The sequence below is a fragment of the Triticum aestivum genome, chromosome 3B (genome assembly GCF_018294505.1).
Source record: "Triticum aestivum cultivar Chinese Spring chromosome 3B, IWGSC CS RefSeq v2.1, whole genome shotgun sequence".
In the NCBI taxonomy this organism is placed as follows: Eukaryota; Viridiplantae; Streptophyta; class Magnoliopsida; order Poales; family Poaceae; genus Triticum; species Triticum aestivum.
The window spans coordinates 692886258-692900220 of record NC_057801.1 but is presented as its reverse complement, the minus strand read 5'-3'; the positions used below and the strand labels follow the sequence as shown (position 1 = coordinate 692900220).

The 13963-nt window shown below is 45.1% G+C and overlaps 2 protein-coding genes across 2 annotated transcripts; one reads left to right on the top strand and one right to left on the bottom strand.

Annotated features, from left to right (window-relative positions):
• Positions 1 to 559: 559 nt before the first annotated feature.
• On the top strand, positions 560 to 5006 carry LOC123066093 (far upstream element-binding protein 3). The gene is made up of 6 exons (XM_044489246.1): positions 560 to 947; positions 1287 to 1501; positions 1911 to 2006; positions 2084 to 2155; positions 2215 to 2331; positions 3631 to 5006. Exons 2-6 carry the CDS (start codon positions 1361 to 1363, stop codon positions 4672 to 4674), a joined length of 1470 nt encoding a protein of 489 aa, XP_044345181.1. The 5' UTR covers positions 560 to 947; positions 1287 to 1360; the 3' UTR covers positions 4675 to 5006.
• A 280-nt stretch (positions 5007 to 5286) lies between these two features.
• LOC123071795 (heat stress transcription factor A-2b) lies at positions 5287 to 10081 on the bottom strand. Its single transcript, XM_044495378.1, has 3 exons — positions 9532 to 10081; positions 6185 to 7058; positions 5287 to 5708 (listed from the first exon to the last, which is right to left on the bottom strand). Exons 1-3 carry the CDS (start codon positions 9826 to 9828, stop codon positions 5578 to 5580), a joined length of 1302 nt encoding a protein of 433 aa, XP_044351313.1. The 5' UTR covers positions 9829 to 10081; the 3' UTR covers positions 5287 to 5577.
• Between the last annotated feature and the right edge of the window lie 3882 nt (positions 10082 to 13963).

Genomic DNA, 13963 nt, shown 5'->3' with positions numbered 1-13963 from the left:
TCTTTTTTGTTTTTTTGTTTGTTTCTTTTTGTTTTTCATTCATTTTTTCAAATAATTGTTCAACATTTTTCAAATATTTGTTCAACATTTTCATATACATGATCAACATGTTTTTCAAATACTTGTTCATTTTTATTGGAATAGTTGTTCAACAATTTTCAAATACTTGTTTAACATTTTTTTATACTTGTCCAACATTTTTTAAATACATGATCACATTTTTCAAATACTCCTTCAACATTTTCTAAATACTTGTTCACCATTTTTTAAATGTATGATTAATATTTTTCTAAATGTTAAGTAAATGTTTTTGTATATACTCCTATATGTTTAGGCTATTTGAAAGTGTAAAGAAACTTAAAAAACGGAATAAAAAACGAAATAAAAACGTGAAAAAAAGAGAAAGAAAATGAGGCCGTGCAGTACTACACGCGAACCTGGGTCGGCCCATATGCTCGCGCGCTTCAGCCTCGATTCGCTGAACGCGAGGCATAGCGATGCCCGTCTGTTACTCAAAAAAAAAAAAAAAAGCGATGCCCGTCTCGCCGCGCCTCCCTCTTCCAGAGTCCCGTCTTCCCCGCTACACGAGCCCCCCGCGTCCTCGCGCCAAAACCAAAACCCTAGCCCACCCCCACCAATGGCGGAGACCGACGCTAGCGCCAGGACAAGCGAGCCCGCGCAAGCGACAGCGCCGGTCACGGCTACGGAAACGGCGGCTGGGACCGTGCCGACGCCGATGGCGGAGGAGGGGGCGGTGCCTCCACCCGGTCTCGATTATAAGAGGAAGCTTGGTGAGACAGAAGGGGAGGAGGCGATGCTGCCGATGGACGCGGAGCAGGGTGGCGGCGGCGCCGAGGATCGGGCTGGGGTGGGATGAGAAGGGGGGGAGGAGACGGCGGAGACAGGGTCCAGGCGGCCGCGCGGCGACGGCGAGGGCAACGGGTCAGGTATATTATTCGCCGTTCTCTTTTTTACATCGTCTCGGTTTGATGCGCGTTGTATTTGTGTAATATGTCTAGGCGTGCTAGATTTTGCGCAATCTCTAGGCTGATTCGCGATTTTTTCGGAGCAATGCCAATGAGGGTTGAGTTGGTATGGGTAAGGATTGCATATGGTGCTCTTGCTCAATTTTAAAACCAATCAAAGGGGTTAAAAATGTTTTTTTCATTGAGTTGTTTGTGTAATTCCCATAGTTGTTGACTTATAGCGAATATGAGTTGCAATTGTCGTATTACATTACATTGTTATCATGAATAAGATTGTTTATTTTTTCTTATCTGCACTAGGTATTACTCAAATTGAAGTGCATGAACCTGAAACATCAGAATCGGTGAATGGGGATGCTCCTTTCAATGAAAGCATGCTGTGTAGCTCTGAGGTAAACATTCCAAAAGAATGTTCAGAACATCGTCAAGAGGACAATGTACCCTCACCAGAACAGCAGAGTGCTGTAGGGCTTACCCAAGAAGTGACGCGAAAAATTGAAATTACTCAAAGCAAGGTACTGTCTACTTATCCTTGTTATTATGTCCAGTGCTTATTTCTGCGTGAATATACATATTCTAGTTGCTGCATTGCCCCCAAAATATCTGATCATTTAGTGTGAATTATCCAATAGGCAAGAATTAGGTCGTAAGCAAGCAAGAGACACATTTTACTTGGAAGTTAATTTGCGATGATATTTCTATGCACGTATTCCCCGAAATCTTTAAATTGGAATTCACTTTCAGACCATTTCTCCATTTTGTTACGCTAAGCTGTTAGCTGAATGTGGAAGACGAGTATTGTAGGCAGGTGTTTTGATTGGTAAATCTGGGGAAACTATCAGGTGCCTGGGGATCGCCTCAGATTAAAATCCAGATTGTGGAATATGATGAAGCTGACCCAAATTAAATCATATCCTTTCGCAGGTTGATGTAGGTGATTCATGTACACCCGCTGCTAGAAGTTTTGGGACTCCGCGATCTGGTGCTGAGCAAGCGGACATCCATGTCCCAAATGAGAAGGTGAGGCTTTAAAACAAATCTCGGCCATAAAATTTACTCAAGCGCTCTGATATATTTCCTTTTATCATAATATGTAGGCTGGGTTGGTCATTGGGGAGGGAGGTGAGACCATTAAGGCTCTAAAAACTAAGTCTGGGTCCGACATTCAGGTTAGTGCATGCATATTTTTTATTCACTTCAAAATGAAAACTAATATCCTTTTTTGTAGTTAATCCCGCAACATCTCCCAGAAGGTGATCTTTCCACAGAAAGAAAAATACGACTTACTGGGAATTGGAATCAAATAGAGATTGCAAGAACAATGGTCCTAGAACTCATCAGTCAGGTGCTTCTGGCACTTATCTATATCTGTATTTATAATCTGTTGCATTGCTCTCCATGCTATTTGAAGGTTTTAAGGGGAACTATATATTTGTTTTTTAGTATTATACATGTCGTGTCTGCGTGAAGTTAAAACCATGTTTGCTACATGCGCTTTATGTTTTCAAATGTTGCTTGCACCTTTTATGTTACCATGATTGAGCAAATATTTGAGTTTTACTAGACTGCTGGCATTAGCTATCCATCTTGATTGTAAGGCATAATAAGTTTAACTAGACTGCTGGCATTAGCTTGTAACTTATCATCTATGTTGATCGTATGATATCTCCATGACAGTTTTGCATCTGACTGTTGTAACCTTCATTGATATCCCTGGTAGCTATGAACCATATGATAGGTATTATTTCTTTTTTCCATCCATCGGTGCAGAAAGTTGTATGCTCTTCAACTATGTGATCACAATGTCAAGGCCTTAACGTTTTTGGTTGTTCATGACCCCTGGGATCTTAGAAAGATAAATTCAACAACTAAATTGCTTTATTTTAAGAGTTCTTTTGGCTAGATGATGGTTCACAGTGCTGATACAGCTCTATAATATATTTGGGTTCAGTAATTCATTATTCTCCATCACCCACTGTTGTACAGAAGATGGGTAGTCGGGCTTTGTTCTTCAGCAGTGGTAAGACCTAAGCCACTTACGTCTGTCATATATGCCTTGTGGCATTAGTGGCATATCACTTTGATACTCATTTTTCCCCGAAAATTGGCATCCTTATGTTTGCAGAGTTCTGTGTCATGTTTGGAAGTATACATGATATTCTACGTGTCTCAGTTATGCATCAGATAAAGTGAATCTAAGCCAACCTTCTTTTTTCCTTGTAAACTTCTTGCCAATTCTTGCCTTTTGGAGTATTCACCATGGAAACTTTGCATGCCCATCTATTGGGTTTTCTATATTGGCTTATTATATATTTATATTCTTTTTTAGAGGAATGATATATATTCTGTCAGCTCAATAACACTTCATGTTTTATTGTGGTTATTTTGTGCCTGTAGAGGCCTTACTACATCTCTTGAGTTTGTCATGCATGACAACTTGTTGTGTTCATCTTGTAAATGTTTGTCCATTTTTCTACTTTGCAAGTTATCGAAGTAGATGTCATGCATATTTTGTAGCCGCAAGTCCTGCCCATTCAAGTATATCCTTCTAGTTACAGCAGATTAGTTTGGTGTATTTCAGTTCCCTTGTTTATGTTTAAATCTTTTTTCTCTATCTGATAGTCTTGTGATCTTTTGTGATCAGTCTCCTGGATCAAGTTTACAAACTGAGCCTAGTAGAGCGCCTCAATGTGTTGTGGACAATGGCTATGACTGCCCGGGAGATATGTATTATCAGAACCCACAATATCATCTTGATGGTGGTACAGGTCAGGCACCTTATCAGGGTGGTTGTTATGACTATTATGCCTCTTACAACATATACTCAGCTAGAGGTCCTCCCAGTGGCGTTCAAGCTCCAATGTACGACTCAGCTAGAGGTCCTAGTGGTGCTCAAGCTCCAATACACTACCGCAACTGGAGTCCTCAAGTACCTGTTGGTTATACTAGCAGTTACCAACACTCTGCCCCGGGCCAACTTACATATGCGCAAGGGTATGATAATGGGCAGTGCCACGGGCAGCAGTCGATGAATTTTCAGCCAGTGTACCAGTCTTACCCTCCACAGCAAGATCCCTATGGAAAGTCTGCTTTTGGTGGAGCTCAGCTGCAAGGCTACGACATTCCTATGCCAGGCACAAACTACCATGGACCAACTCCAGCCCAGCAGCCATATGCATTACAGAGCTCAACCGTGCCACCTCAACCAGGACTTGGTTATGGTCAGTCCTATGGTGCAACTGCTGGTGCTATTCATGGGTACGTTCAATCTTCAAGTGGTTGTCAGCAGCCAGCGAGCCAGGCCACTTCGGCCTACCCCCAGCAAGTAATGCAGCCCGACGTATATGGGCAGTATCCATCGACTCAGCCGGGTTACACTGATCAGGCGATTGCTAACAATGCAAACTATCATCAGCAGCCAGCGAGTCATGTCGCTTTGGCCTACCCACAGCAAGGAATGCTGCCCGGTGTCTATTGGCAGTATCCATCGACTCAGCCTGTGTATACCAATCACGCAGTTGCTAACAATGAAAACTATCAGCAGCTAGCATGCCATGCTGCTGCGGCCTACCCACAGCAAGGGTCGCAGCCCGGAGTTTATGGGCAGCATCCGTTGTACACTGGCCAGGCGGGCGCTAACAATCCAGGGAATGCAGCAGGGTCCGTCGACCCAGCCGGGGTACACTGATCAAGACGGGTGCAACGGGGGCTCAGCTGAAGCTACTGCAAATGTCAGCTAGCCTGCGGCAGGACATGATTCAGTTCCAGAAGGCGATGCTGTTTACCAGGCACAGGGAGGAAATGCACAGCCTCATGAAACTGGCGATGAGCAGCCTGATGCATCTTCCACCTCGCAGGCCAGTTGAGTTAGCTAGATAAGACTCTGATTAGCTCAATAGGGTTTTTGGCACAGGAGGAAATGTTTTTCCGAAGGAGAAACAAGTTGGGTCATCTGAATTTTGGTCGTGGTGTATTGACTGGATGATCTGTTTAGCGTCAGTCTTGTAACGTTTTTGCAGTTTGGATCACTCCCATCTCCCCATGATTTAGTTCATGGATGGGTGCGCTTGTGATTGATTGACGCTAGGTCCTGTGGTTTATTTTTCAAGAACACCTCGAGAGGGGTTCCTGCACTTCATTAAGAAGAGAGTCGGTCCGGTTTATAAGGGAGACCGGACCCGAAAACCTAACATTCTCTACTAATCAGGTGAAACCGAATAAAAACCCCAAAAGAAAGAAAAAAGTAAACGGAAAAAAGAGGCACTGGAAACTTGGGATAGGGACAGGACAAATGGTCGTGTGGTTTATGCTTCCTCGATGGTAAGCAGCTCTGCAGATTAGACAACTAAAGCATTTCATCCATAGAACAGTTTTTGTTCAAACCAACCATGCAAGAGGACTGCATGTTATACATACAGCATTAGATAACGAAAAGCATTTCAAGATCCAATTTATACATCCAAACCGACGCTCAAGAAAGGACACGTCCGCGCGGACCATTCAATCACCGAAGAACGGCGCCGCCTTGCTTGCTCAACTCGACGTTCAGCACTGGGCTGTCCTCACCGCGAGATGCCGGCATGGATCATCATCAAAGCAGTGGCAACTGGACGGTCCCGGAGCGCGCGAGTAGGCAGGCGACGTTGAGGGCATTGTCGACGCAGAAGTTGTGCCACCCGTAGCGTTGCCCCGCCGGTTCACGGGCCACTGCTCCCCGCACATCTGCAACAATAACAACCTTGAGCACCGCAGGATGTGCTGTAGTTGGTCACCTGTCGACAGCTAAATAATGGGTCGGATAGCCAGACGCCCAGACCAAATCAGGGACCGTGAGCAGCAAACAAAAACCGATGTAAACAAATCTACATCTACAATACTACACCTTTAACCCCAGAAAACTGTCTTACACCGTGCAGATCAGAACATGCGTCATTCAACCGCTAGCACTACCCGCATTACAGACTGACAGTCTATGTTGCCTGAAACAACGAACAGATCTCTAAGCTCAGTCGGAGGAAACACTCATAACCCATCTCCGACGATCTGGAGGGCTACAAAAATTTCATCGAAATATTTCCCGCTGCAGAGTTTAGACGACATGAAGGGGAATCACAGACTGCAGGGTGGACGGATGAAACATGACGGAAGTCACGGCGATATAACAGAATGAAATTGGAACTAAGTTGCGCGAGTCGTACTGTTTGGGACGAGAAAATCCGTCTTCTCAGACAGCACATCCATGTCGTCCACGTTATCCGGGTTGTCATCCTCACCGCTGAGTGCTCTGCTCATCAGCTCCTCCCAGAAATCATCATGCAACGCCCCCTGGGCTCTGTTCTGCTGCACTTCACAGGTACCGAGACCAAAATCCTGTGGCTTTACACCGTTAGTGTCGACGCCTGAGTCGTTGAGATCAGATGGAATCACATCAACAAGGAGTTCCGCCGCACCTTCCAGGTCAGGTGGGATCCCATCAGCAAGGAGTGCTGCCGAACTTTCCAGCTCAGATGGGACGCCGTCAGCAAGGAGTTCCACCGACCCCTCTCCAAGAAGTTCCACTGACTCATGGGGATCAGACAGAACAGGTGACTCTTGCTCCAGGCTGCCACTAGCACCCATGTCATCAGCTTCAGGACCCTGACCGATGCTACGCCTCCTTTTCTTTGACATAGCGTCATGGAGCTCCTTCCTCACCCCATTCAGGGAAATCAGTTGCTTCAATAATTCAGGTTTCTGGAAGACACGTGCCAGGAATGCTGTCATTTGCTGCTGCTTCCGCTCGGTTCCATGTAGCCTCTCCTCCATGCCTTTCAGGTGCGTTTTCATGCTCTGCTGTTCCTGCCTTAGCTTCACCACTTCTGCCATCAATAGTTGCTTGTCCCTTTTCAGCTGGTCGGTATCTGTATGATTTCCAAAGTGTCCCACCTCAAGGTATGATCCAAGAGATTGCTGATTTGAAGCAGTATTAGCGGGAGGTCTTCGACGTCTGATGTTCTTCAGAAGGTGCCTCTGTCCCCGTAGAAAACCCTCATTGGCAAACTCCCATCGATCAGGATCCACCTTTCTGAAACCCTGACAAGCGAACAAACAGCATACCAGGGAAAGGTTACTTCCAGGAGACTTCTAATGCAAGTGTGTAGCAACATGTTAATTCTTTCTCAACATCGAAAAAACAACACGCTATATTTACATTTTACTTCTTTTTGGACCATAAGCCATGACAGTACCAAGAGATGGAACTGCAACAGGATATCTTCTGGTTACCTCTTTAGAACATGTTTAAATGCACCGTTCAGTTGTTTCTTCACTACATTTGTTCAAAACTCTTCTTTCATCTTCATCCTTTTTTTTGAAGGAAAAAAATAAAAAAAATGTACTCCCTCCGTTTTTATTTACTCTGCACATTAGATTTGACTGAAGTCAAACTTCGTAAAGTTTGACCAAATTTATAGAAAACAATATAAACATTCACCATAACAAATCTATATGATGTGAAAATACATTCAATAATGGATCAAATGGTATTGTTATTGTACATGTTAATATTTTTGTTTATAATCTTTGTCAAAGTTTACAAAGCTTGACTTTCACCAAAGCTAATACGCGGACTAAATAAAAACGGAGGGAGTAGTAAAAAAGAAAAGAACTATCGACTCTTATAGAAGAATAAAAGATGTTGATCGATAAAATGTTGAACTCAATTTAGAATACAACCTTTATTCGGTCAAAAGGTCCCAAAAATGAGAGGGGGAATGCACATTAACCACTAAACAGGGAGAGCGGGTAACAACAGTGCAACAGCATCAGTTTACCTAATGTCAAGTGAATTTACTCATAAATATAACACTAGCAGGGTAAAGAAAAATGAATGTGAACACACGGCTTTAACATTTTGCTGACCCAGTGTTGATTTCCTTTTTATGGTAACAGGAGAAAAAAGGAACTTAGGATAGTAATTCACGACAAATTGTTAAAATACAGCTTTTACTTATATCTCACCAAAGTTCCATTCAACTAAAGTGTGTCAATATGCTTCTTTATTAACTTCAGTTTTTCTGCTTGTGATTCCCTATGCTTTTCTACAGAATAAACTGTAATAGGACATTATATCATTCCTATTCACCTCGGGGAATTAGCTCTGCTTGTTTTAGTGTACTACCAAGTACCAACATGTTCTTACGTAGTAAACAATCACCCTAATCATAAAGAAAGAGAGCTGATATCGGCACTATTCACCAGACTAGTTAATACTCCCTCCATATCACAAATAAGTGACACTAGACACTGACACGCTCTTCAATGCAACTTTAACCACTGATTTATAATACAATATATGTGCAAGCCTTACAAAATATAATAATCCAGAAATACCTCCCGAGACAACTATATAACATATCAATTTCAAATTTGCAAATGGAATAATTAAAATCTATTCATAGTTACAGTTTTAAAAGTTTGGCAGAATATGTGTCTAAAATGTCACTTATTTATGATCTGGAGGGAGTAACATACAACAACCTTCAACATCCAACTTTTTAATGTACTTCGCCAAGTTGGCAAAAAAGGGGAAGGAGACTGCAAACATAACCACTGCATTGTGAAAGTAGGTAATAGCACAGTGCAACATCCATATGAATTATGAAGATAAACATTTCACAGTGCATATGACCTAAGATGGCACCATGCACATGCTCACAAAGAAGTCCAAAGAATGTGGTACTCCACGAATATATTCCAACTGCTATTAATTCAGCAAGAGGAGGTTCTAATACAAAGGCATGAAGTAAACAACTGTACAACACATGCAAGACAATGTTGCAGTTCATTATCTTATGAAAAAAATATGACACTAGCAGGGTAAGGATAAATGCATGTGAAACAGGCAGAATGACCTTTTTCCTCTACAAGTTCTTTCCTCTTGATGATGACATAAAATATATAGTACGTTGGAGCAGTAGTCCCGCAAGAACAGGTAAAGTCCAAGGTTTTACCCAGCACATCCAGCTCAACAGGCAAAACTTTTGTGAATGTGTTGCATTCTTATTAACTGAAGTTTACTAGCGAGGGGTTCCTGTGCACTTTTCTACATAAATACTCCATTTGTCTCAAAATGTAAGACATTTAGTATTATGTAACTGGGTACATAAAGTCCTATGCACTTCTAGGAATTCTTTTTTTGTTTTGAAGCCGTTATGCACTTCTAGGATTCAGGTCTGCTTGTTTAGTTTAATGCCACCAATTTTCTGAAGTGCAAGATGTCCTGCTCATAATAAACAAGAGATGGTATCCCCACTGTTGAACCAGAATAGTCAATAGTATTCTGCAGTTGTAACTGACTCTTTTTCTGTACTTCTCTTCACCAAATTTGGCAACACAATCTCAATGGCTAAATCACATCAATTTCACAGGTAACAATCACAGCATTGCATTTGGGAGCATCAAGAACATGCAAAGACGGCAACCTTCACTCGCATCGAGGCATAACAAATCAGTTGCATTGCAAATTTGCAAGAGGGGTCAAGGGAATCGAGGCTTCGTAGCTTACATAGGTGTTGAGCTGCTTGACAAAGCTGGAGAAGTTGCTGTGCTTGAAGTGCCTCGGCAGCAGCACTGTGGAGAAGTGGTGCAGATCCCACACGACGAGGCTGTTATTGCCAGCGCTCCACGACACGACGTCGTCGGTGCTCCGGTCATCGACCATGTCGTACGTCTTTGTCAGGAACAGCGACGGCCTGGCATCGCGCAGCCCCTTCACCGGCCTCGATGCCGCCGTGGCCCCCGGCGATTCTCCTGTCCCATGGCCATCCTCCTCCTCCTTGACCAGAGTCGGCATTGGGTCCATACACCCAAACCCCAAGAACCCTCCCAACCAAGGGAACACACCAAAACCCTCCTCCCCGTACCTCCGTCGCCGGCCCTAATGGAGAAGATTGCGGTGGAGCGCCTGCCGTGAAGGGATCGATCTCTCCTCTCGGCGGCTGGAGCGGCGGCGAGGGAGCGAGGAGCGGTGGGGAGCGGGGAGGAGAGAGACGGCCATTTGGGGAATGGAAGGTTCTGGAAGGCGTGGAGGGATTGGAGGAGGATGAACGGCAGGGCGGGCTATGGGCCGGCGCGACAAGTGCCAGTGTGTGGCTGCTGCCTGTGCACCTTGTGAAGATTGAGAGGGTTTTTTTAAAAAAAAAACTAAATTCCTAAAAGTGCAGCTGCACTTTTTGGAGCTGCTCGGCCCGCACCCTTCTGCGTCGTCCGATGGCGATCGCATCGTCCAGGTGTCGTGTGGTCGGGCTCAAGATAGTTCGCGACGCGCTTCAGGTGCCGCGCGGTCAGGGTGGGGTACCGTTGGTGAGCGCACCAATTTCAGACGAAGTGGCAGACTGAGGGCCGCCACTTCTCTTCTTCGTCGCTCCACCCCATCGCTCCCATTTTGAAACTGCAGTTCATTCTCTCCCATTTCCTCTGGCAGTTCCTTCTCCGCCATCTCAAATCTCCACAGTTCGTGCTAGTCCCCCAAATCCGGCAAGGAGTCGTCGTGTCCGTCGAATCTGCGGTCGATTCCACTGGGTGTACAGCAATTCCGCTCGTCAAGCTGGGGATATTTTGAGAGGAGTAGTAGTGGAGGAGTCAGGGGCGTGCAGCGACCAGCAGGTTGCGGCAAGAGAGAGGCCAGGGTACCGCTTCTCTGTGCGCCACATCCACGGAGAGAAGCACTTACCGAGGCTCGGGGGCGCGGGGGGAAGGGGGTAGGCTGGTCTGTAGTTCGTGCATCATGAGATTGTGAATCATGGGCGTCAGAGGTCGAGCAATATCCGGTAAGCACATTGATTTTCGCATGCTTTCGCAACGCATTCGTGGCTAATTCGTTGACTACAGTGTGGTGGGGTGATTTTTTTGGGCAGAAATCACATGTTTGACCTGATGCTCAAATCAAATCACAAACTGACTTGGTCACGAAAAAATTTCACTCTGCTGACCCTTACGAGTGGCGCCCGACAGCTAGGCGCCGCACCCTACTGTGCAGCGCCCTTCCCTTAGGCGCCGCACCTCCTGCCAGCGTGGCAGCCCAGGGCCAGGCGCGGCCCCACACGCAACTGTGCAGCGCCTAAGGCTAGGGCGCCACACTGTAACGTGTAGCGCCTAAGGAGTGACTTAAGTGCGGCCGCCCCAGCCCGACCTGGCAGTTCTTCCCCTCTCCGCTCTCTGGACAGAGAGCAGCGGCGGCGCCCCCATCTAATCCCAGCCCACATCCCTCTCAGATTTGAAGATTTGATCCGTGGATTCGATCTCCAATCCATCCTACTAGGTAAACTCTTTCGTTCTCTTTCTTTTGCTCCTTAAATTTGTTGCCATTTTAGAGATTTGTCCAAGATTTGATGGAACCCTTGATTTGTTTGATTTGCTCGATTTAGGATGTGTAGTCATATTGGTAGTACCGTAGTGTTATTTATTAGTTCACAATATATGATTCTTGTTAGTGAAACCCTAGATTGTTTAGTTTTTTTAGATATATATGAGATGCCTATTTTTATAGATAACTATGAGATGTTGATTTTTGTAGACATATATGAGATGTTTGTTTAGATATATATTAGATGTTGAGTTTATTTCAAATATTAGATGTTGAGTTTATTTCAAATATTAGATGTTTAGTTTATTTGAACACATATGACACATTCATTGTGTGAGAAGGAGATGTTGAGATTCTTGTAGTTGAACACATGTTATATGTTTAGTGTATACCGATATTTGAGATGAAGATGAACTCTTATATGTTTATTGTTTGAAATTGTAAGGATGGTTTGGCTTCTGGACGATGTCTACGACATGCAACACCGGGCGTACATGATGCGCGAGAAGGAGAAGGTAATAATGAGTAATCTAAATATTTTGCAAATTTGCCTTTAGTTGAAATTTACATGCCCTAAGATTTGTCATTACTTGTTTTTTGCAGAAGCTTGAACCTCTGAAGATTCGGTATCACAGGGTCTCTGGTCCTGCCATGCCTTACGATGAGCTGTACACACCATACATCAAGCAGGCAGGACTACTCCCGTGGATTCTGTTGGTCAGCCGGTCCACGCCGAATCTGAACGCTCCACTGGTGTCCGCTCTTGTTGATCGGTGGAGGCCGGAGACGCACAGTTTCCATCTTCGGACTGGGGAGATGACCGTGACGCTCGAGGATGTCTCGTTGATCACCGGTCTTGCTATCGACGGGAGGCCTCTCTGTATGAGCACCGATTCTGATGGGTGGCGCGAGCAGATGATTGCTCTTATCGGTATGGCTCCTACCGAGGCTGAGGCTAATGTAGAGGAGGGAGAAGAGAAGAAGAAGAGGGAAAGGAAAGCAGCCGGAGCTGCTTTCACGTGGATTCAAAATAACTTTGCGATGTGCCCTCCGGATGCCACCGATGATGTGATCTAGACACATGCTCGTGTGTATATGTGGTACGTTGTGTCGAGGACTTTGTTTCCTGACTCCACTGGCAAGAACGCTCCATGGATGTGGCTGAAGGCGTTGACCGTCTTCGATAGCAAATGGAGCTGGGGTTCAACAACTCTTGCCTACTTGTACCGACAGGTAGTTGGTCTGTTTTGTGATCAACTCATTTCTTCATTAGCAATGCAAGCTTGCTGTCAAGTTAACATTGTTTTTTTTTCATATGTAGCTGGACAATGCGTGTTGCAGGATCACAGATAGTGCAGGCATTGGTGGTAATCTGCTTCTACTTTCTGTATGGAGCTGGGAGCGTCTGCATGTTGGACGCCCGAAGAGCATCAGGTTTGATCCTTGGTATGCAGATGAACATGACGAATTACGGCGCCCCACGTGGGCTTACAAGTGGGATATCGTTTCTGAGATGACGAACGATGTCAATCTCATGTACCAAAAGTACATTGCCGAGTTGGACACGATTACGCCTGAGCAGGTAAGGAGGTCATTACTTCAGTCCTTTCTCATGCTTGCTTGAAAAATAGTCATCAAATTTGCATTGTTGCCCTGTTTCATAGGTGGTATGGCAGCCATATGGCGCGGGTGAGAGCTTGGGGTACACCCCGGAGTTCCGCCTCAACCCGATGTGCTTGCGGGATAAGGATCTCTGGCTTATGCGGTGCCCACTAATATGCAACTGGGCAGTTGAGTTTCATTTGCCGCATCGCGTGTATCGTCAGTTTGGTCTGTTCCAGCCTCACCCCCCGGATTGGGTGGACACGGACAAAGCACTTCATAGGTAAGAGAGCATGTCTGCGTATTGTCTAAGCATCGGGACTCCTTTTGATTGTGCTAATGTTTAGTTTTATACCACGCAGGTTGGACAGGAGAAGGTAGCGGAAGATAAAGGACTGGGACAAGCATCATTCTGCGTATGTTACCCGCTTCCAGCTTTGTGTGGAGCAAGCTCGTAGGACTGCACGCGCCCCGCTTCGTGAGCACAACCCACTTGCTTTTGATAACTACGTACGATGGTTTATTGGAACTACTCGAGTTGAGATATGCCCGCCGGCATATAATGAGGATATTCTTGAAGAACCCGTAAACTTTGAGGATCTAGCAAAGGGGAAGTACAACAGAGATGTCAGGCAAGGGCAAGGAGTCCCTGCTGTTCCGGTGATTAACTATGTGGTAAAGTGTTCCCTTCTTTACTTTCCGTTGACCGTATTACACATGTTTGAATGGCTAACGCATTCATTCTTTCTCATCCGCAGCGCACCGAGATCAAGAAAGCAGCTGATGAGAGCCAGTCTATTCTGGAGAAGACACCGGTTGGAAACGGCAATGATGATGGTTCACTACGAGCATTCCTCAAGGTAGTCACATTCACTATGAGAGCCAGTCTATGTTGCGAAGTTTGATATCTTACACACTTGTTCATGTTACAGCGTCAGGCCAAGAAGTTAAGGCGGTTATCGAATCTTCTCGGTTGCCGTGATCCTGAATATGATGAACCATCTGCCTCTAGGTCTGGTACACCATCAGA